General features: G+C 37.0%; 1 protein-coding gene across 4 annotated transcripts in view; it reads left to right on the top strand.

Moving 5' to 3' along the window:
* LOC141429788 (uncharacterized) overlaps positions 1-20,556 on the top strand; it is a 369,922-nt gene extending 349,366 nt beyond the window's left edge. For all 4 annotated transcript variants that reach the window (XM_074090325.1, XM_074090328.1, XM_074090326.1 and 1 more), the window contains 2 exons: positions 14,907-15,971; positions 17,470-20,556. In XM_074090325.1, the coding sequence (XP_073946426.1) occupies positions 14,912-15,971; positions 17,470-17,975 (1,566 nt within the window). In that variant the 5' untranslated portion in view covers positions 14,907-14,911 and the 3' untranslated portion in view covers positions 17,976-20,556. The remainder of the gene's footprint in view (positions 1-14,906; positions 15,972-17,469) is intronic.
* Positions 20,557-24,797: the final 4,241 nt, after the last annotated feature.

The raw sequence follows: 24,797 nt of genomic DNA, 5'->3' as shown, positions 1-24,797 counted from the left end.
TACAAAGTTCTAGGAATAGGCAAGTTGACTGCCAATGGGCGGGCATTGCTCGATGAACAGATAACCGACCGAAGAAAGGTCCTCGAGTGGCGACCATGAACTAGACGACGAAATGTCGTTTATTGTGGCGTTTTAAGGCCTTTGTTCAACAACCAGACAGACATCATCCGGCTGCTGATGATCCTCACTATCAACGGCGTTGGTAGCTGCCACAGAGTACACCTTATGAGTTATAAACCGTCAGACAGAATAAAATGTCAATAGTAGTGGCAAGCATGTACTATCAATGTATTATACTTATGGTGATGATGTAATAGTAAAAGATAAAGTCGAAATAATTTAAAACCCGCTTCGCTAATATGTAGTTTTTGGGAAATTAAGCTGAAAATGTGTGTGTAGTGCCCTCGATTAGAGACCTTTTTTTTAATTGGTCCCGTGCAAAGCCGGGACGAGTCGCTGGTAGAAATATAGCTTATATTACTCAAAGTTAATGTAGCGTTCTAACGGTGAGTTTATTTTTAAAAACGGTCCAGTACTTTTTAAGTTTACAAACACTCAAAATTACAAATCTTTCCTCTTTATAATTTTAGTGTCGATGAAGAATTAAATCGAAAGTGATTTCTAGTTTTAATTGAAAAAATATTTTAAACTTTGTACACAGATTTTTAACTAGCGCTTGCCATCGGATATATTTAAGTTAGCCAACTTTGGCATAGCATTGGCCGGGCTCTGCCAAAACTATCATGACATTATTTTCTATTGTGCGACCTATTGTGCCGGAGAAGCAGTGGCCAATGTTCACTTTTTTTCATTGGCAACACTTTTGTTACGAGTAAGACTGTATTTAGGTTACTCTAGATAACATGGACATCGACATACACATTCAAATATACCTAATTGGAAGTCACTTAGCGGTCAGAACAAGTACGCCAATCCAGTATGCCAGCATACCCCCGTAAAGTAAAAGCCATAGGGTATTTTTTAGGGCTCCGAACGGTCTTAGTCATTCATGTGTCTGTAAAAGCCGTCTGTTAAGGCCGTAGTGGTTTGACCTTACGGCCTCTCAAGCGGAGGATCGTGGGTTCATACTCGGACTCGCACACCTCTGAGTTCATGTGCGAAATCACATTCGAAATTTGCCACGGCGAAGGCAAATATTGTCAGGATAACTGCGAAGCAATTCAATAGTGTACGAAACGCGTGGGAACTTTGACCCAAGCTTTCTCATTCTGTGAGGAAGCCTGTGCTCAGCAGGGGGACTTATATAGGATGATTGAGATAATAATGATGACGTGTTTGTCTGTCTGATCGTCGCCTGCCACTGTCACACACGCGTTATTGTAAAACGGCTGTTTTCAAATCACTGTATACCATTATAAACACCTTGTTCCCAAAGCTATATAAATCGTCAACATTATTCTAATGTTATAATGATTCTATTCTAATATCATTTATTCATTCAGCCGTAGGACATCCACTGCTGGACATAGGCCTCCCCCATAGACCTCCGATAGCCTGCGGCTTTAACCAAGTCATCCGTCCATGTCGTTGGTGGACGTCCTATGCTGCTCTTGCCGAGCCACGGTCTGCATTTGAAAACTTTTCGGCCCCAACGGCCATCTGTTTTCCGTGCTATATGGCCTGCTCGTTGCCACTTCAACGAACAACGATTCTTATATAATAATAGTACTTTCATTTAACCTTTAATTTAAGTTTTTTTTGTAGTATGTTTCACTAGGAATAATTAAGGGTTCATTTTAAAAATGTAATTACAGTTTTTGATCAAAGTATAATCAAACATGTTGAAGAGATTCAAGTGCCTAAGGTTCGTAATATTGTTTTGGGCTCGTCTCGTCCAATCAATCACTGCTTTTAACCAACAAAATAAATTTCGTTACCCAAACATAATACCCGGAATGGATAACCCAAAATAAATGAGAATCTTTTGAGAGATTTTTCTTTAAAATATTCCCATGAAATGGGTATTGAAGTTTTATTCGGGTTTACTTTGAACTTTTAAAATAATTATGCCAGACGGCAAATGTTTTTTTACTTATGTTTTATAGGGTTCCGGAGCCAAATGGCAAAAAAGGAAACCTTTGTAGTTTCGCCATGTCTGTCTGTCTGTCTGTCGTCGCGCTTTGCTCAAGGACTATTAATGCTAGAAAGCTGTAATTTTGCACGGATATATAAGTAAACTATGCCGACAAAATAGTACAACTAAAAATTAGGGTACCTCCCATAGACGTAAAGTGGGGTGATTTTTTTTTCTCATCCAACCCGATAGTGCGGTATACCGTTGGATGTCTTTTAAAACCATTAGGGGGTTGCTAAAACGATTTTTCGATTCAGTGATTTGTTTGCGAAATACTCAACTTTAAAATTCAAATAGTCATTAAAATCGAGCGTCCCCCCCCTATAAAATCTAAACCGGTAGTAAGTATATCAGACTTTCAAGGAAAACTATAACGGCTAAGTTGCTTGAGGATATTAGTAGTTTAAGAGTAAATAGCAGCCTAAGGTATAAAATATACTAAACTTGAAGATTCCGTGTAAATACGAATCCTCAGAAAATATTACTTATTTTTTCCAGAATGGCTACGGAACCCTATTTTGGGCGTGTCCAAAACGCTCTTGGCCGGTATTTTTAATTGCTTTTGCCCGCGGCTTCGCCTGCGTGAATTCGGTTATCGCGCGCTGTTCCCTCGGGAACTGTGCATTTTTCCGGGATGAAAAGGAGCCTATGTCACGCTCTGCCCAATAAACTGTCTCTATGCCAAAAATCACGTTGATCCGCCGTGTCGACGTGAAAGACGGACAAACATACAAACACGCATACATACAAACGCACACACTTTTGCATTTATATTATTATGGAAATGTGGATAAATACAATATTTTAACTTCATTTTGTATGAATATTAATTACAAAACTTTTTCCTTTCATTTTACAATTTAGCCTCCAAAACTGACCTAAGTAAGTACATGTTCAAAATTAACTTATTTGCGCTGCATGTCCATCTTTGAATAAATGATTTGTAGGCAAATTTTGACTCGATCAGTTGAGTAGTTTCGGAGCGAATTGGTTGTGATTGTGACAGACGGACAGACACATGAGAGATCATATCAGGATTTTGTCCTTCTAAGTTATGGAACCCTAAAAACTGTTAAAGAAACTCAATTAAAAGTAAAATATATAAAGGGTATAACACACTGATATGAAACATGTATGTGATATGAAACATCGGCACCTAAGGCCGCTTGTAGACGTCCGTTGTTTTCACCGGGCAACGGATCGTTTTTTGCGGTGTTGCATAGCCGCTTGTAGACGTCCGTTATTCCACCGGACAACGGATCATATTTTTGGCCGGACTTGCGGTGTTGTATGGCTAAGTCGCCGGACAAGGTATCCATATAACACCGCAAGTACGGCAAAAAAACGGTCCGTTGTTCAGTGAAAACAACAAACAAGCAAACAACCGGCCTATGGCTTCGTCGCCCGACAAGTGTTGGATTACTGTAGCCTTTTTAATCATTGTAAAGAAATCAACGTTTTTAACAAGTTGAATATATCGGTTTTAACTGAGGAATGCGAAGTGATAAACACCTTGGAGCATAAATCTCGTCCAAGTAAACTGCGCCGATTGGAGTATTTGCCAGCATTTAATTTGCCTAATACGAATAATATCTATGGAAGGCGAACGAACTGTTATCTAATCCCGAAAATACTGAATACCCTTCCAAAAGATTTTTTAAGTGATGTTCTAAGTGCTGCCACTGACTCCAAACGGTGTAAACGAACTTTAAAAAAATACTACCTGGGCTGTAATAACCAGGTTTGATCTTATGTACCTATAAGTAGCTTAAGTTTGTACGCGGATTGAAACGCGATGACTCGCCAGCTATTACATAAACCCCTAAGGGGTTTACAATAGTGGCTCGTAATTTTCCACTCACTTGTACCACTTGTTTATATAAATAATAATAATAATCCATTTATTTCAAACACAATGTCCATAGATGGTTAGTAATATTAAATCTAATAAATAAAGCCATACAAAACCGCAACTCCGGCAAAAAACGGTCCATTGACCGGTGTAAACAACGGACGTCTGCAAGCGGCCTAATCCTGCATTTTCTGTAGATCTAACGTTAACACTAGCACTAACCACTAACACTACACTAACCAAATCCTGTCTAGAATCTAGGATCCGACCTCAACCCCCGTCCGCGGCTAACTCAACGTAAAGACGTCCGCTCAACTCAGATTCAATTTCAAGCTTTGCTTAGTTTCTGCTCAGTGCAGTGTTGGGATAATAAATTATCCATTTAAGATTCAAATTTCTCGAAAATTTTACGAACAACTTCGTTGAAGCTGATTTTTATTACAAGATTTTTATTTATCATCATCAGCTGGAAGAAATCTATTGTTGTACAAAAGCCTCCTTCATAGATCGCCACAATAAATGAAAACTCGATAGACGAATTCGAAGCGGACGGCGTCACGTGTAACAGCTAGTATTTAATAAAAATGAATACTAGGTGTTTGCATTCTCACCGCGAGATTCATACTCCTAAGCTAAGCTAGTGCTGCTGCTTAAGTAGCATAGTAGAAATAAGCAACCTGAGATATGTATGCATAGGAAAAATTCGTGTCTAGATTCCTGTCCAGCAGTGGCGTAGGGGTTATAGCACGCAGCACGGATTGCTGACGACCTGGGTTCGATTCCCAGTGCTGGTCTCTTTCTGGTTTTTCTGAGCATGTCTCAGTTTGTATTTTCGTCATACTCCTAAGACAGAGACCTTAGAAGTTGTAAGTTTGCTGTTCTAAATCAAGTTAGTTTGATGACTTAGTGACCGAAATCTGTTTGCTTGGATAGTGCGACGGAGAAACCGCATAAATATATTGCCTTCCAAAAAGCACAAAGTGGGGCCCAATTCTCTTTTTTTACCATTAAGTTTAGATGCGTTTAATACCTATTAGTAATTTTAGTAGTTTTTTCCATGTTATTTATTTTCCACGACCATTATTTAGACGGAATAAGAGTATGTGATACAAATTTTGACACATTGAAGAAGTTCATATTCCACTTCAAAAATTGGAACTTCTTTCTTCCTTTTGTTTAATTTATATCGAAAGTTTTTTTAAGGCAGAAGGGATTTTTAATAAATTAAAAACAATTCATTTATTTCGAGAAACTCATACATTATTGTTTGAGTATTCTTTTTATTCCTGTGAAAATAGTAGCTTAAAAGTTATATAACATATATACCAATATATACTTACACACACACGAACATATTGGACGTGTACCAAAAGAGTCTCAGAAGTAATTACTTTCCTATACGGAAGCAATTATACCGCCATCCTACTGATTGAAGGTTTCCCTTTAAGATTGACGGACCTTAAATTGGGGCGCAATCTGAAAGGGTTCTTATAATTCGATTTTTCGATGAGATAAGTAACGCTATAGCAGATGAGTTTCCCGTCCATGGACACAAACTGCCAAATTGGAACTTTGGATAACTTAGTAGGAAACAGAAATGGAAAATTCAAAAATCAAACAGGCTTTTTTTAGCTGAACTACGAGTAAAACAATAACTTTGCTCATCCCTGACCTTATGATAGCCTGTTCATGCAGTTCCTCCACCTCCATTGTAAGAACACACACAAATCACACAAACTCATCTATCACCACTACAACAGTACACTGATAAATAAATAAATAAATAAATATCAAGGGACAATTCACACCAATTGACCTAGTCCCAAAGTAAGCTTAGCAAAGCTTGTGTTATGGGTACTAAGCAACGGATAAATATAATTATATAGATAGATACATACTTAAATACATATTAAACACCCAAGACCCGAGAGCAAACATTCGTATTTTTCATACAAATATCTGCCCCGACACGGGAATCGAACCCGGGACCTCAAGCTTCGTAGTCAGGTTCTCAGGTGCCTTTCGAACTCAACCAGAGCTTCAAAACCATACACCATGCTAAAGTACAATTCAATAGAATCTGTCAATTTTCTACATATTTAAGACACCCTATCGTGGGCACACTTGATTATATATGTCCCTGTTGTTGCAATTATCATCTAAAAGGAATCAAAAAAGAATAATAGTCACATCACAAAGCCTTAGGCAGCCCGGTGTTTATATTAGTAGGCTGGAAGTGTCTACAGGATTGTCAGATTCTATTGAATTGGAGTTTACATTATGATTGGTTTTTTGGAGTCTTTTTGTATTTTTTATTTCAACTCCAAATTTGTTACTTTTAAAGAGACCAGCGCTGGGAATCGAACCCAGGTCCTCAGCAATCCGTGCTGCGTGCTCAGGTACCTGAGATATGTATGCATAGGAAAAATTCGTCTCTAGATTCCTGTCCAGCAGTGGTGTAGGAGCTATAGCACGCAGCACGGATTGCTGAGGACCTGGGTTCGATTCCGAGCGCTGGTCTCTTTTTCTGGTTTTTCTTTGCATCCATGTCTCAATTTGTATTATCGACCATGCTAAATGTTAGAGTAAATGTTAGATGACCAGATGTGACATGACCAGGTCTAACATCTGGTAGCATGGTGTACGGTTGTGTTGCTCTGAAGATGAGCTCTGGTTGAGTGTAGTGTGGAGGTGGTGATAGATGGATTTGTGTGACTTGTGTGTGCTCTTACAGTGTGGAGGTGGAGGAATATCTTGCATAAACGTAGCTATCATAAGGTCGCGGGTGAGCAAAGTAACGCCTGATTCAATAAATAATTTTGTTCAACAAAAACTTTTAAATTTTCTTGTTTATTTGAACCTACCCACAGTTATAACCAAACTACTTTAGAAAAGTTGAAAATCTCTGACATTGTGATTTCAAAGTTCAATATCTCAAAAAGAGCTGAACCGATTTTAATGAAACTTAACTAAGAACCACCGCAAGTTCGAATTTCGAATTTTTGTAATAGAAAACCAGAGTCTATCAAAGTTGATCTGTCTCTCTTGCTCACTGTACCCTATCTCTTAACCGTCCTTTTAATTTTGACGAGGAGGGAGACACAAACAGTCAGAATGAAAAACATGATTCCAACATAGGAAATTCAATTTTATTTTCAAAATTGGCTAAAAAAATTCGGAAACGAAGCATCATTACCCATTTATTAACCAGTTAGAGGTAGGTACAATTCATGTTTCCTCTTTGTGAGTGCAATTAGGAAGTGGCTAATCGGGAAATAAAATTTCCCGTAAAAAGAGGGTAGCATTGTAAGGCGCTTCGGTCTGACATCCTGAGTTGAGGCCTTGTTTCACCACTCAGGGGCTGTTTCACCATCCATTGATTAGTGTTAACTGACGGTTAAATGTGATGCCGTCTCTATTTGTTTTGTTCGAATAGACGGAGACGTCATCACATTTAACCGTCAGTTTACACTAATCAATGGATGGTAAAACGCCCCCTAAGTATTTAACACTATTTACAAGGTCGGATTGAGTTTGAAACGGTTTTTTTGCGTATGTTTCTTGTGTTAGTTCTTCGGGAAGTTTCATTAGAATCAGTTTAGCCGGTTTTAAGATATTGAACTTTGTAATGGCAAATTTTCGAGATCTTATAAGGTGGTTAAATTAGTTTTCTAACAGGAGCATAATGAACAAAACAAACTTGAGTTCACACTAGAGTCTCGATTTCTCCCCCGTTTTCAACAGCACTTTGAAAGTCAAGTAAAATTTTGTTGAGAGAACAAGTAACACTTAATAATAGCACTTAGCACAATGAACATAAGACATTAAATGCCTGGAATTCGTTTCATCGGATAACCTCTTTGAATTTACACCGCGCACCCGCTTGGAATCCAAATGCGTTTAGGACAAGGAGCAGAGAACTTGACGGAGATGACTGTGAAATCATTATATTTTGTGCATTTGTTCTGTTTTTTTTATGTAAATACGTTAAATAGTCACATAATTTATGAGGCGCTAAAAATAGCTGGATACATTTATTAAGGTTACACAAAAAATATAAACATTTTTGAAAATTTGAGCTTGATGTTTTCCTCCGGTGCGACGTTGCAAAAATGCAACGTAGGAAAAGCATTTCATTTGAAAACATTACACAAGTAGCAATGTCATTGACCTATCGCATCATAAGTTCGTCGCCAAGAAGCCAAAAAGACTAAGTAAATCAAAAGTAGTAGAAGTTACTATAATTTGAGTTTTGATAAAGAATATTACATACATACAAGATACGCGGGAAAAACAATACCACTCCTTGCAGTCGGGTAATTATGATGGAATTTTATAAATGTGAAAATTTGTAAATATTGATTTTGAGTACGTTTGCGCGCGTGTTTTTTGTATGCGTTAAAATTTTTGAATAAATAGCCGAACGTGAGGAATAACACAAATGCTACTTTTTATTTCGATATCAAAGTTAAAGTCAGAGTCAAAATATCTTTACTATTCAATTTAGGCTACCACAAGCACTTATGAATGTCAAAATAATTCTACCACCGGTTCGGAAAACCTCTCTTGAGAAGAATCCAGCAAGAAACAACGAGGCATATATTTTTTTAACAGATTTACAACATTATTATTATATAATATCTATACATCACAAGTATTTAACACAACTTCATTCAAAGTAAATTTGCTATTTGAAGAAAGCGATCGCCAATGCGGATTGGAAATATTTTCATGATATAATCATTAATCTAATAATACGCCATTAATATTAATGCCTTCTTGACAATAGATTTGAATTTTTATCCGTTTCATTGGTAATATTTTTTCGAATTTTACTATAATAACGTATGCAATTTCCCAGAAACAAGACCAAAGTAAAATTTTATAACCTTCAGCGCAGCAGTGTAAATAATGGTTTAAGCGGACAAATCTTATTAAAGGCTCTCAATTAAAAAAGTTGGAAAACCCCCGACTTTGTCACTTCAAAGTTCAATATCTCCAAAACGGCTGAACTGATTTTGATGAAACATGTCTGAGCACCATCGCTAGAAAACCAGGTTTCAAATAAAAAAACTCGCATTCAAATCGGTCCACTTGTTGAAGAGCTACGGTGCAGACAGACAGACACACATGGCGGTCAAACTTATAACACCCATCTTTTTGCGTCGGGGATTAAAAACAAATGACGCGATTACACTTTCACCTCCACCTATCCCTGATCCGTTCCGCGAGGTTATCATAAGAGTGCTTACCAAAGACAAACTAAGCATTTTCCGATAAAGGCTTGTTCGTAATTTGAACGAGAGAATCCGTACCGGCGGCACGTAGTCCTGATAATACACTTTCATATTTCTGTCGTGCACCTGATTGGTGGGTATTGGTTAATGGGGAAAACAAGTGAAGCACGAGACGGACTCTTATACGTCGAAAATTATGATATTTTTCTAGGTTTAAAGCTTGTAAGTAATTACAAGCTTTTTTTTTATTCAATTGGAAAAAATATTGTGATTTAATAAAGTTATTAACTATTTTATAAATATGATTTACTAGTATTTTATTTGTAGTATTTTTTTTTTTGAATAAATAACTCTGCCAAGTTTCTTGCGGCGCATTCTTCTTGGCAATGATGGTCCTCCCGAAAGCGCTGGAAGTTTGTGAACCGATTTTGATAAAACATTTCTAAGAACCATCGCTAGAAAACCTGCTTTGAAATAAAAAAAACCGCATTCAAATCGGTCCACCCGTTTAAGAGCTACGGTGCCACAGACAGACACACAGACATACAGACACACATACACACAGACACACATAGCGGTCAAACTTATAACACCTCTCTTTTTGCGTCGGGGGTTAATAAAAAATGACGTGTAAAAGTGCCCATCGCGGCCTATTTACTGAATAAATTATTTGAATTTGAATTTGAGTGCACAATTTTTTTTTTATTGCATTCTGTACCTTCGAAGAAATTGTCGGGCATAGCCAGTTTTGTGTTGGTATGATAAAGTACAGTCACGATTCTAAAGTTGTGATTCATTTTGTAAAAAAATCCTTTGTATTTTGTCATACAATACTAAGTGGATCCGAAATTTAAGATAGTAACTGTAATTACCGGATGATAACCTTACCAACAAAAAGTTGGAGAACCCCGACATTGTCACTTCAAAGTACAATGTCTCAAAAACAGCTGAACTGATTTTAATAAACATTTGTCTAAGAACCATCGCTAGAAAACCTGCTTTCAAGTAAAATAACCGCATTCAAAAAAATAGGGATAAGTAATTCGTACCTAAAGGTTTCATCTCATCTCATCTTCTCATCATCTCATCTCATCCTAGTAAATTTATTGCCACTCTGATTTCAAACAAAAAAAAACTGCATTTAAATCCCTGTCCGGTCCACCCGTTTAAGAGCTACGGTGCCACAGACACACAGACAGGCAGACACACATAGCGGTCAAACTTATAACACCCCTCTTTTTGCATCGGGGGTTAAAAAAAGGTGATAAGTTCGATCGCGCAAGTACTAATTACAAATTAGTGTTCATTTTATAACTGCTGTACTTCATGGAATTTGCATAATTTGATATACAATAATGAATGCTGGAATATTATGTAAGAGATACTGTTTAATATTTCACAGTATGGCCATATTGCGTGGATAAGTTAAATTTTACGCGAACAGAACATTAAAAACAAGCTTTATAATAGTATTTTTAAGGTCTTTAACCGCAAAAGAAAAAAACGGAACACTTATAGGATCACTTTTTTGTTTGTCTGCCTGTCTGTCTGTTTGTTTGTCAAGCCTCTTTATCCAAAAAAATATTCAATATCATAATACTCAGGGGTGCTACTTCCTGAAGTAGGGAAAACATGAAATTTTCTGGGGAAAAATATCCTATATCCTTGTCAGGGTCTCAAACTATCTTCATACTAAATTGCATTCAAATTGGTTCACGTGAAAAGTTAACAGACAGACAGACATACTTTTGCATTGATAATTATACTCAGCGACACAAAATTTGGTGCACCCTACATACAAAATTATCTTTTAAGTACTGCATAATATTTGAGGGCCAGATTTTTTACCGCTCGGTATATTAGTAAGGATCATTTATTTAAAAATATATAGGTACCTGGTAAAACAAATTTTAAGTACATTTCAAGTGACATGGTTTGATAGATACATAATGAGTCCATGTCAATCAATCAATCAATCAATCATTTATTTGCGATAAAAACATACTTAAATGCATGCATGCACATAATTATTATTATATACAGCCATTTGAATATGACATACATAACACTAAACGATAAAAACAACTAACGACATGACCATGTCTTCCTTACTGCTAGTTTATACATTCTGTTGCGATTATTTATGTCTCTGTACGATATGCTAATTCAGCTGGTATCAGACGACACGACTAAAATTAAACATAACAGCATTAAAGCTATGTTAGCTTTGTATTAAAATTCCGATTTAGCATTGCAGGGAGTCACGCTAAGAGGAAAACAGATAAGAAAAGGATGTGAACTTTTGAATTTCAAAGTGAGATATGTTATGAATTACTGTTTCATGTCCACGGCTTTCTTTTATTTATTTATATTTGATTGCTTAGGTACATAAAGGTAGAAGAGATTTTTTATAAAAACTAAAGACAATACCATAATATAATACTCAACAACCGTGGTGGCCTAGTGGTTTGACCTATCGCCTCTCAAGCAGAGGGTCGTGGGTTCAAACCCCGGCTCGCACCTCTGAGTTCCCAATCCGCACTGGGCCCGCGTGGGAACTATGGCCCAGGCCCTCTTGTTCTGAGAGGAGGCCTGTGCCCAGCAGTGGGACGTATATAGGCTGGGATGGACTCAACAATCGGACATCCTGTGTATGTATATACTAGTTTAGTATTTTATTTTATCTCTGTAACAAATCCACGTGAAAAACACAACACTATCCGGTCAAGCCTACTTTATAACAAGACGTAAACACAAGACGAAATTCTAAATAATGTGGTTAGACACCAGCTAAAACATCTAAGCAGCCGGAGTGTATCAGTACCCCAGAGATCCTGAGTAATAAATCTCGCAGTATCTTAGACGACCTTTGCCTTCGCTTTTTATCACGATCTCTGTGAGGCTTTGAATGCTTCGTTTTTGTTTCAAGTTATCGCGTCCCTGAGGTGGTTTTAGAGTAAAACGGAGTTTTGGGCGTAATAGTGTTATATATGTCGGCGGCCGATCGCAAAATCTGCCAGATCACGAAATTCTGAGACATATCGTGAAATGGCGCCATTACGTACGAGCCGAGTGAGCGAAGCGAGCGTGCCGCGGCAGCGGCCGGCGAAGTGCCAGAACCGATATAGCAGCGTTTCATAATATGCCTAGGAATTTCATGATCTGCCTAAACGTCACTAGGCAAATCGGTAAACGGTGAGTTTTGAAAATGGCGCCATTTCACGATATGCCTAGGAATTTCGTGATATGGGGGATTGTACGATCGGCCGCCGACATATATACGCCCACTGTTAAGTCTCAGAACGAGAGGGCTTCGGCTGAAGTTCCGATTAGGGCTCAGTGTGGGTTCATTATGTGGCAGTAGAGTTTTAAAATTTCTTGTGAATCAATTTCAAGTGAAAAAAAAAATAAGCAGAGGGCGGCATTTTCATGGCTATTTTTGAACTGTCATAGTGACTTCTCACTTATCGACTACCTAAATGATGTCGATATATTAGAGATTAGACTTTAAATTAGATTATCGTAAACTGTTATGTTATTAGAGCGTTCTTTTTCCGCATACAAATGGACATTTGACTGTAAAAGTAGTAGTTTAAAACAGGAAAACATGAAAAAAAATATTTTTTTTATAGACATTAATATAACACTTGTTAACATTACAACAGAAGTTTCAACATGAAATTGAAAAAGAAAACTAAACTGAAATTATTAAATTATAAATTGTTATCCATTAATTAATTTATTGCATACGTCTATTTGACATTTTCAACTGCTCGAAAGTTAATTGGAAGAGATGGCTCTTTAACATAAGGCCGCCTATTGTATTGTAATCTTCTTTAGTACTTATGTTGTGTATCGATATATGTATGTATATTGGAAGTCGATAAGTGAGAAGTCACTATGACAGGTTAAAAATGCCATGAAAATTCCGCTCTCTGGATATGAGCATTTCGGTAAAGGAAACATCATGAGGCTGCACATGCCTGCAAAGTAATCCAATGGTTTGTGTGGAAGTACCCAATTTTCACTGATCCCGCGTGGGAAGTACGGTCCAATAAGTCCTCTCATTTGAGAGGAGGCTAGTGCCTCAAAGTCAAAGTCAAAATATCTTTATTCAATTTAGGCTATAACAAGCACTTATGAATGTCAAAAAAAAAACTACCACCGGTTCGGAAAAACCTCTGCTGAGAAGAATCCGGCAAGAAACTCAACGAGGTGTAATATATTTTTTTTAAACAGATCAGCCTTTGGCTGACGTAGGTCATGTTCTAGGTTAGTCCTTTTATAAGTAGGTCATGTTCTAGGTAGGTCATTTTCTTGGTAGGTCATGTTCTAGGTAAGTCATTTTCAGAAGTTGGACATATTATTATGGACGTTTCCTATTTCCTGTCAAAACACGTTCCAGTTTCAATTCTCTCAGTAATCTAGTCATTTTCAGGGCCGCACTCATTAATTATTTAAAACTCATTTGGATTACTGTCTCTCGGTTCGTAATACATTAAAGTTACATTCGGAATCTGTGTCGCCACATCGTGCTATAATCCCTCAAAGAGATTACGGAGTAATATACACGTATGTACGCTCTTTCATTCAGTACTTTTGAGGCGGGGAATGAAGTCTGGCATAAAATGTATACCATGATAAGTTTTTGTTAAAAAGTTGAATTCTGCTCATTGTTTAAGAATCGGTAAGACCGTCTATTGCTTACCTACAAAAATCTTTATGTTCCCTGTATTTTCTGCACTGTGTTTTAGTGTTTTATAAAGAGTCATTATTATTGTATTGTTTTGTATTTTAATGCAAGCTTTTTACTGAATGAACTTTTTGTTGACTTTACTGCATTGTCGTCTTAATTACGTTTCCGTACCAAATTTTAAGTCGATGACATTAATAATCGTGGAGTTTCGTCCTGCGGGGGTGATTTTAGCCAAAACTACCAGATTGTCACTGCCAGATTATTGTACATATTGTCGCCGAATTTACGTAAATATGTCATACTTTAAATCAGTTTGTTCACAGGAAGTTGGTCAAAATTCAGTTGCAAGATTTGTACATAGATAGGTTATTAAAGTTGCACATTAAAGTAAAATTAATGAATTAACTACGCATATTATGTTTATGCTAACTCAGGTTGTATGACATGACATTATGACATAAACGTTAGCCTGCAGAATCCGTTTCTTACCTCTCTTAAGTAAAAAAATGTCATATAGGTCCAATGTATTACAAACATCACATAAAATGCAGAGATTTCAAAACACGTTTCAGCAGTGTTAATATTAGTTGGGTTTATGTAAAACTCTAAAGATTTCTGTTCCCTCTCAAACAACCGAGGCACTTAGTGTGTCCTTGTGGCTTTCAATCTTATGGACACTATTTTTAACATAATTAAAATCTGTACTTAGGCTTTTAGCTAACAGATCGTACGGTTATTTGGTTTACAGACCTATTTAGCTTCAATTACTTTTAATGAAACGTATTTTCTCCCATACATTTTAGCTATCTATAACTGTAACGTCACAGACTTTGTCCCTAAAATATATCCGTTAAAATAATTCCAAAGTAACATACTACAAACTCTTTGAATATTTTAGATTGCGAATCAATCCCTTCCGAACTTCAATACAAAACTTGAATCCTTTGTAATCCAACAAAACAAACTCCGGAAGACTGTAATCCCGATTCGTTGTTTTATTAACGTAACGACTTTCACTTGTTTCAGATTTAATGAAAATGGAGCGCCGTATCGCCGGTATAATGTACATCCTGATCACTTTTGCGCTTGTCAATGAAATGTCAATCAATGTACAAGCAAGAGACAACAACAAGCGACGGGCCAAAGAAAAGGTCGGAGGCTTCCAAAAGAATATATGTGATATCACCGACCGCGATTCAAAAGTGCACTGCTACTGCGAAAATAACAGAGAACTCAGGAACGCAACTAAAGCGGAATGCTGGGTGTTCAACGGCGGTATACCGCGCGACGATCTCATCTGGCAGAGTTTCGCGTCGCAACCGACTCTGCAAACTTTGTCTTTTAATGTCCGAGTCGATGGCGCATTAGGCTACGTGCCCACGAAAGCGCTCCACTATCTACAAAGGCTCCGATCCATTAACATTAAATACGGGAATATAGTCGAACTAACATCGTTCGCTTTCGCCAATTTAACCAATCTGAAAGAAGCCACACTATCCACAAATCAGATAGAAACCATACAACAGTTCGCATTTGCTCATCTACCGAACATAACGTCGATAAATCTCGAAGACAACATGATCATTGAAATAGGCACGGAAGCGTTTTATGATCTACCTAAACTGGAGAAACTTGTGCTGACTAAAAACAACATATCATCGATAAAAGATGGAGCTTTCCAGCGTACGTTCAATCTGCAGGAATTGGACTTGAACAAAAACAACATATTCCATTTGAACCGTCACACGTTTGATGGATTGGCGAACTTGCGGAAATTGGATCTACGTAGGAACCGCATTAACAATCTCACCGAGTTCACATTTGCCGAGTTGTGGAACTTGCATGAGTTGCTTTTAGGGAAGAACGAGCTGAAGTTTATTTCGGAGAGGGCGTTCGACGGGCTGTCGCAGCTCGATAAGCTGTCCCTTGACGACAATAAACTGGTTGCGCTTCCCTCGGGTTGGCTCGAGGGCGCGCGGGGTCTCAGCACTCTGGATCTCCGCTCCAACGAACTATACGCATTAACTTTCGACAATATCAGACCCATATTCGACAACTTGAAGCCGCAGAACAGCAATTTGCTTCTCGAAGGTAATTATGAATATTTAATACGTCCCCACGTCGAGTTTGACAAACTTAAAACATACGTTGAATATTAAACGTGTTGAAACAGAGACGTTATGTTAACTTTAATAATGCTTAGGAAGTTTGTACTTTTATGATCCCGCTGGGTGTTCTAAGGAGCCCGCAGGGGATGGGAAAGTGGAAAACATAGTAGGATTTCTATTTATAAAATTTAATAATGTTTATAATTTCAAAGTCTCATCAAATTGCTGAAAGTGTTTTGAATAAATTGTACTAAATAAACTTTGCATCCTTTATTAAATGACAAGTCTTAGTGTCCAAATATTTGCAAATAATACTCGTAAGTTGAAAATTGCATACCTATCATATAAATTGCAATTACTGTAACGATAATCCATTATTTAGTAAAACGTATGTACGTATATACGAGGAAATGGAATCGCGTACCATGATGAAATTTCACTATGAGTTGCATACATACATAATTCGTGCTAATAGAACTAATACGAAGTAGTCTATACATCGGCGACTCGTGGCAATTTACTAGCACTAAGTGACAAACTTATACTACAAGAGTCTTAAGAGATCGTTTTTAATATTTAGAAGTGACTTTCATACTGAGACTGCGACCAATAGGTAAACGTGTTTATCAAAAAGTAAAAAAGTAATATCAAAAATCCAAGATATGATCTTGCAATAAAAATATGAATATCTTATTACAAAATAAAGAAATTGAAATCAAAGAGAACATCAGCAAAAATACGCTGCAACGTTACAGAAGAATGCTTCTTTTTACCCATCAAGTCAGTCGAAGTCGAAAGAGTATTTTCTTACACCAAGTGTATTTTTTGAACACATATTAATTGTCTATCACGAATGTCATATATTCAATGATTGAAAATAGGTACTTTTTCTAATTGGTTTCTTTTGCTCGACTCATACAGAAAAACATAGTCACGTCACTAGTCTTTCAGAAACGTCAAATGCTACCTCAATGCCACGAGCCGCCAATGTTTACTAATGACAAAGCCTGTTGCGGATCTAAAATTTGTTTTGTTAATTCGTGCTTGCATATATGTCTCTTTTCCAACGAAGGGGTAAAGACTATTTGTTTCCACCAGCTCCGATGCTGACATCTTTCGCTTCATCAATACTCAATAGACTCTTCATACATGCACTATACACTACTAACTCCTGTGAAAAGTCAACATGACATTAGTAACTCAAAGCCTAGGACGCGATTCAGTTCTTTGACTGTACATTTGTAATAAATTTCGGCTTGCAGAAATTTGCTTAATCGGATATTTGACAGCTAATTTACGAAAATTATAATTCACTCTGCTATATAAAGCTCAACTCGTCTTGTAAAACATTAACACTACTCATTCGAACAAACAGCATTTAAATGTAAAGTTAAGTCCATGTTCAAAGAAACGTCAGAGCAACGCTAACCTGTTTGCGTTTTAATTTTAAAGCCATTGTCAACTTTCTACTTTGTTCGCAGAAAACAACTTTGTTTGCGACTGCAGACTAAAATGGATGCACTCGCTCAGGAACGAGACAAAAAGCCAGAACACTAAGGCCTCCCTCGACTCAGTCACTTGCAAAATGGACCCGCCCGTCGTGAGCTCGGCTTACAACAAACTTCCGGATCCAATCGAGAACAAATTAGATTACAACCAAGATATCCTTCACGCTGGACTTACGATTGAAACAACTCTGTCAAAACCAAACGGAACAGAGAATTATATCGAAGAACAAAGTAACGATATAACGGTGACAGCTAAAAAAGGAGTCAAAAGGAACGTTTTAAAAATGCCACCAGACTCTTTGCCCTGTCCGAGAGAAACTAAAAAGACAACTGAAATGCCACAGCTAATGATAGATCCTGTAATTCCAATACAGAATGAAATGAAAACCTATCGTTTTCACGATACTAATGCAGCCACGTCGGCTGCCATAGACATTTTAATACTATGGAGTTCAATGCTCTCCTTCTTCTTTACTTAGACGTCGTGTGTCAATTCTGTGAATCTAGTCATTATTATAAGCGAGAAGACTTAATTTCATTTCATTTCTATGTTAGTTAAGATTTATGTGCACTTACGTATGTATGTAAACAATAATGTGAATATACTCACCGTTGAAATTGATGTTGTAACATAAATTAAGTATAAATTAGATTACGGTACGCTTAATTCATTTATAAGAACATGGATATTATCCTAGTAAAACGGCACCCTTACACTGCAACTAAAAGAAATATTTAGAGTAAAATAATAGAAATCGTATCCATTCTCTGTATAATAGATTTAACACGAAATATAAAGTCTCAATTGAATGTTATAGTTTTACATAGATCTGTTCCTACATATAACTATCACCTGCCGACATAATATAGATTATAATATCTGCACAATTGTTATGATACTATGTTTCAAAAGTCATATATTTATTTATATTTTTAAGTTCCTGTCACTATCATACTTTTATAAGCTCGAAGAGTACTTAGTACGCACAAGAACTTAAAAAACATTATTAATAAATCATTGAATATAGCCATTAAGTCGTAAGTCGTAAATGGAAAAAAAAGTTTTCTTTTAAATTAAATGTAAATGTTACCAATTTAACTCTCACTTAATGTTTTCTACAATTATGTCGAAACTAATTTAACTTTTTTTTCTGAATAGGACTTTTTATTCATAAGTAAACCCAACCGAAAACCCATGCGAAGTCGGGGTGGGCAGCTAGTTCGATTACCTATTTAATTTTATGAAAACAAGCTTCAAGACTGGTTCTCATTAGCTAATAATAATTACAAGTTATTTCATTTACCTAATTTCTAGTTATTCTGATCTAAAAGTGGGTCAACAATTTAATTTCAGAATTCGAAACAAACAATAAAGTAAAATGTCTCTTCTCTCTTCTAAGTCGCTTCACTCTTTACAGTGGCCGTGGCGTGGTTAGATGAGGATATAGTAAACTATGACGATTTTCTCGGGAAAATAGTGTGGTGATTATCCCCTTGCCTTTCACACTTCAGAGCTGGAGTCCGAAGTTCATAGTTGGCAATTGCGAGCGCTGCTGTCCACTCTCACATTAGTTCTCTCTCAAGAGAAAAGATAGGTCCGTCTTATATTCTAAATTCGGGCACGGCTTGCACTAAATGATTTCAAATAAAAAAACCCGCTTTCAACTCGCTCCACCCGTTTAAGAGCTACGGTGCCACAGACAGACACAAATAGCGGTCAATCTTATAACACCCCTCTTTTTGCGTCAGGGGTTAAAACAGTGATACAAGTATACTGCACGAAATCACCAGTCTATAATTGTCATAGTTTATTCGAACTGTCCATAAATTAATATTGAACTTTTAATTTAAAAAGAATACATTTATTTATTTTTTATTTTTTGCTCAGAGAATTAGTTCGTTGAAGTGGCGTTGGGCTGGCCACGTCTGTCGCAGGACCGATGAACGGTGGAGTAGACGAGTCCTCGAATGGAGACCACGGACGGGAAAACGTAGTGTAGGGCGTCCTGAGGCACGGTGGACGGATGACCTTAAGAGGATCGCTGGCGGCGGATGGATGCGAGGGGCTGAAGACAGAGTGTTGTGGCGCGCCATGGAAGAGGCCTATGTCCAGCAGTGGACTGCTGTAGGCTGATGATGATGATGATGATGATGATGACATTTATGGATCGTGATAGGTATCGGGAACGAATTAATGGTTATTCTTCAAAGGCGTATACTCGTTTAAAAGTAAACCAATTACACTTTGTACATACAGGTAGTACAGTCAGCATCAAAAGTAGCTGGTTAATTTTGTACTTTGTCGTTTTACAACCACGTAGTTAGAGCGCCATACAAGATTGACAAACTTGTTAATGTGACAGAGTAAAAAAGTAACCAGCTACTTTTGATGCTGACCGTACACTGTTATAAATTGTAATAAAGGCACTGAATGATTTTTATTTACGAGAGCAATCTAACGAGTCGTAGCTTGAAAAGTGTTTAGAGAGCATAGACAATTTTCTCTCCCTAGGAGAGTTGCCATGAAATATGCGTATGTGACTTGGATTCGTGGCGTTTTCGCCACACATTGTTTACTCTGGACATTACTGAAATAGGTAGTTAATAATGATTTAGAAAACTAATCACGAAATTTTAACTACAGCTATTGATCGTAAACTTTTACCTGTATAGATTATGTTGGGACTCTGCAATCATAGGAACATGAAAGCTATGTTTGTGCGACACATGTGAATTACCATACATTTTTCATATTTGAATCAGTATTTTTTTTTCTAGGTTATCACTATAAATGTGCTCTTTGATGTTACAATAATCTGTCATCTGTCTTGCGTGAACCACCATTCCATGTACTCGTACCTTTATACTTTTATAACGTCACTACTTTGAAAAAAGCTCGTACCTCAAAATAGATACTTTTCTAAGTGAACTTTATGATCATTATTTCAAAGGTCAATTTTGTTGACGTATTGATTTGAGATACGACATTTTTTCAAAGTAGTGACGATAATCATTACTTGTAATTGTAAAAAGTATTTTGACAAGGCGTTTTTGTATGAATAAAATAATGATGTAAAGTTTTGTAAAATAATGTTTTATTAACCCTTTAGTTCTAAAATTTGTTTTGACATTTAGGAACCATGGGAATAAAATTAAAATACTTACCTTCTATCTTACTTTTATCACTGAAGCCCACCATATAAATATTTTGAAAAAAAAAAGACAAAGCAATTAGAATCTAATTGTTTCGAGAGTGAAGTCAAACTGCCGTCAAACAGCCATGGTGTAAAACAATAGAAAAACAAAAGAATTTTTACTTTGTTACATTGTCATTGACTCCTAATTTCCTTGAACTTATTGTGTACATTCTAGTGCACATTGGGCAGCACGAGGGTATTGTTCTTCACACTTAAAATTAAGTATTTATATTGATTGTGGTATTTATTTATATTTACCAATGTGTATTGCCAGTGATGTGATGACATATGGATCCGAGACGTGGTGCTTCATATATAGGTCTTACAAATAGGCTCAGAGTTCCTCAGCGAGCTATGGAGAGAGCTATGCTTGGGGTTTCTCTACGAGATCGAATCAGAAATGAGGAGATACGTAGAAGAACTAAGGTCACAGACATAGCCAAGCGAATTGACTCGTTGATGTGGCAATGGGCAGGCCATATAGCACGGAGAACAGATGGCCGTTGGGTAAAAGTTCTCGAGTGGAGACCGCGGATTGGCAAGCGTAACGTAGGACGTCCACCAACGAGGTTCACGATGGATGCAGGCCGCTGCCAACTGAAGTGACTGGAGGTCTATGGGGGAGGCCTATGTCCAACAGTGGTCGTCCTACGGCTGAGATGATGATAATGTATTTTTATTGAAATAGACAGAGCTATTTAATAACAATAATAAGGTAAAAGAATATCATGCGAGCTAAAAGCGTAAGGTGATGTCCAAAAACTAGGTGATTGACAGAGGGTCCGTCATTTACACGAAAAACCTTTTTTTTATCAAAACCAGAAATAGGATCAATCTGAATAGACTGGTGACGGAACCCGTTTAACCTAAATTCACGTATATCATTTTAAAACAAAATGTAATATGCATCTTCATGAGGTTGAGCTTCTGTTTACATAGTATGTATGTTGTTCTAGCGTGTATGTATGTATGTGTGTTGTATGGGCCGTGTTACCTGAAATAAATGGTTTATTATTATTATCTAACTGCATTATTCTCCTCTCATCCACTCATAGGTTGACCGGTAGAGAACCTTTAAAGGGATAAGTTCGCCTTTGTACATATATCTCAATGTCTGTCAATTGTGTTTGTTACTTATTTAGTACAATAAAGAGTTTACATACATACATACATACATTATCCCACTTCCCACTTATATTATAAATGCGAAAGATTGCAAGTCTATTTGTTTGTTTGTTACTTCATCACATATAAACCATTGAGCCAATTTGGATGAAACTCGGTATACAGATAGATTGAATCCCGGAGAAGGACATAGGATCGTTTTTATCCCGGAAAACTGCATAGTTCCCGCGGGATAGCGATAAACGAATTCTACGCGGACGGAGTCGCGGATAACGGCTAGTTATACGACCGTGACAATTAACAGAATCGGATTTGCTATTGGCATTAATCACTTTTTTACAATGTGGTCTAATTTAATCATTTTATAACATTTTATTTAAAAAATAATAAATAAATATCACGAGACAATATCCCAATTTGACCTAGTCCCAAAGTAAGCTCATAGCATAAGCTAAATACTAATACTAACGGATAAATATATATAGATATTTAGATACATACTTAAATATATAATTAAACCCCATAGACCCGAGAGCAAACATTCGTATTTTTCATACGAATACGCGCTATCACACGATTGCATACGTCGAACTATTGTTAGCTCTTTGCTCTAATCCACTCAGGCACATCTGGTCGTAGGCTATCATGAAAAATAAAAGTATCGTGATCGTGTATATTGCAAAATAACGACCTTTGTTTGAATTTCATCGTAAATAATCGTTATGTAACTAAATCAGGCGATCCTAACACTGCCAGAGACCGTATTGCCTAATGTTTCTGACGTTCGCGATCTCAATCAAATGACAGTTTTTGTATGCGAAATCTGTCATTTGATTGCGATCGCGAGCGCCAGAAACGTCAGACAATACGCCTCCAGGTGACAGTAGACAATACGTTTTTTAAAATAATTGTGACGGGCAAAGATAAACTCAGTTTTTAACGCCATGGCAGCTATGGTTAGGTATAATTCCGGTAACTTATAAATAGGATAAAAATTTAAAACCCACCTATGACTAAAATCCTTCAAATAGGTGTCTTATAAAAGCCTTGAAAGTCTTGAAAAAGCCGTGGTGGTAGTGGTTTGACCTATCGCCTCTCTAGCAGACGGTCGTGAGTTCAAACCCCGGCTCGCACCTCTGAGTTTTTCGAAATTCATGTGCGGAATTACATTTGAAATTCACCACGAGCTTTGCGGTGAAGGAAAACATCGTGAGGAAACCTGCACAAATCTGCGAAGCAATTCAATGGTGTGTGTGAAGTTCCCAATCCGCACTGGGCCTGCGTGGGAACTATGGCCCAAGCCTTCTTGTTCTGAGAGGAGGCCTGTGCCCAGCAGTGGGACGTATATAGGCTGGGATGATGGATGATGAGGTGTCTTAAATTCACCTATTTTATGAGAAAAAAAACATTGTTTTTTTTTTTTAGAACAATGCCAATTATTGTGCCGAAGTCAAATAAATATACTGTTTTATATTGACTTTGCCTTAATAATCCTAAAATGGCCAAATTGAAGATCTGACTCTGTATTGTCACGGTCGTATAGTATAAAACAAAGGCAATCTCGTCCCGCCGTCTGTCCATCTATTAGATCACTTAGATCTTTTAAACATTTTCACCATCACTTACAATTTTTTTTTCACAAAAAGTTTAAATGCATTTGATTATTTATACATTTTCTTTATCGTTTCGCCTAACTATTCTTAGGCTTTTCTGTACATGAAAAAGAAATAACGAAACCCTTACAGGACCACTCGTGTGTTTGTCGGTTTGTGTCACAACCAATTTGCTCCAACATACTGGACCGATTGAGTTAAAATTTAGTACACATCAGTGACTCAAAGATTACCTTGTAAAGCTTCTTGTAAAGCTCCTTATCAAAAAACACCTTACAAATATACTTATATCGAAAACAAAATATAAATGAATGTGTATATGTGTAAATCATAGGACACTTTGACACTAATTGACCTAGTCCCAAACTAAGCAAAGCTTGTAGTACCTACTATGGATACTAGGCAACGGATAAACATATTTATATAGATAATTATATACATATTTAAACATCCAAGACCCGAACAAACATTCCTATTATTCATACAAATATCTGCCCCGGCCGGGAATCGAACCCGGGACCTCAAGCTTCGTAGTCAGGTTCTTTAACCACTCGGCCATCCGGTCGTCACAATGTATGGTATGTTAACTCTTTTCTTTTTTAATTGAAAACCAAACACTATTTACATGTACAAAGATAGACATCATTTAATAATATTGTAAATCTGTTTAAAAAAACTTGTTGAGTCTCTTGCCGGATTCTTCTCAACAGAGGTTTTCCGAACCGGTGGTAGATTTTTTTGACATTCATAAGTGCTTGTTATAGCCTAAATTGAATAAAGACATTTTGACTTTGACTTTTGAAAGGCAAACATATCCCTTAAAGGCATCTCGATTACCTACTTAACTTTTATCATTAAATCTGCATAATTATAGGTAGAAAAAATAGATATGTACGTACAGCCACCAGCATTAATATCTGCCACAGCGGAGCGTTCAAAAATATCTGACCGTCCCTCCGGCCCTAGGGCCGGCGTATTTCTAGAAATAGAGTCGTATCAGATATTTATGCACGCTTTTTGTGTCAGATATTGGTGCTGGTGACTGTACTTATTTAAAATAGCACTTAAATAAACCTGCAAATGACGCAGCCAATTGGTGCAAATTAACGTATCAATTAATATCATAATCCTGTAATAGATTTATACTGTGCAACCCTAGCAATGTCTACTTCTAATTTCGGTACGAATACCAAATTAACCCTCCTCCATAAATTTTATTCGAGTCCCTGGATTGAGGGGATTTGGGAAATAAACGTAGTCAACGGTACGGCTTCTGATAGACTGAGCGGTGGCTGTACAGAATCCAACGTCGGAGTAACACGGGTAAGTAAGAAATAATGAGGTAAGAATTATTTTTGGGTGTAAA

The sequence above is a fragment of the Choristoneura fumiferana genome, chromosome 7 (assembly GCF_025370935.1).
Source record: "Choristoneura fumiferana chromosome 7, NRCan_CFum_1, whole genome shotgun sequence".
Classification (NCBI taxonomy): Eukaryota; Metazoa; Arthropoda; class Insecta; order Lepidoptera; family Tortricidae; genus Choristoneura; species Choristoneura fumiferana.
This window is presented reverse-complemented; position numbering and strand designations above follow the sequence as displayed.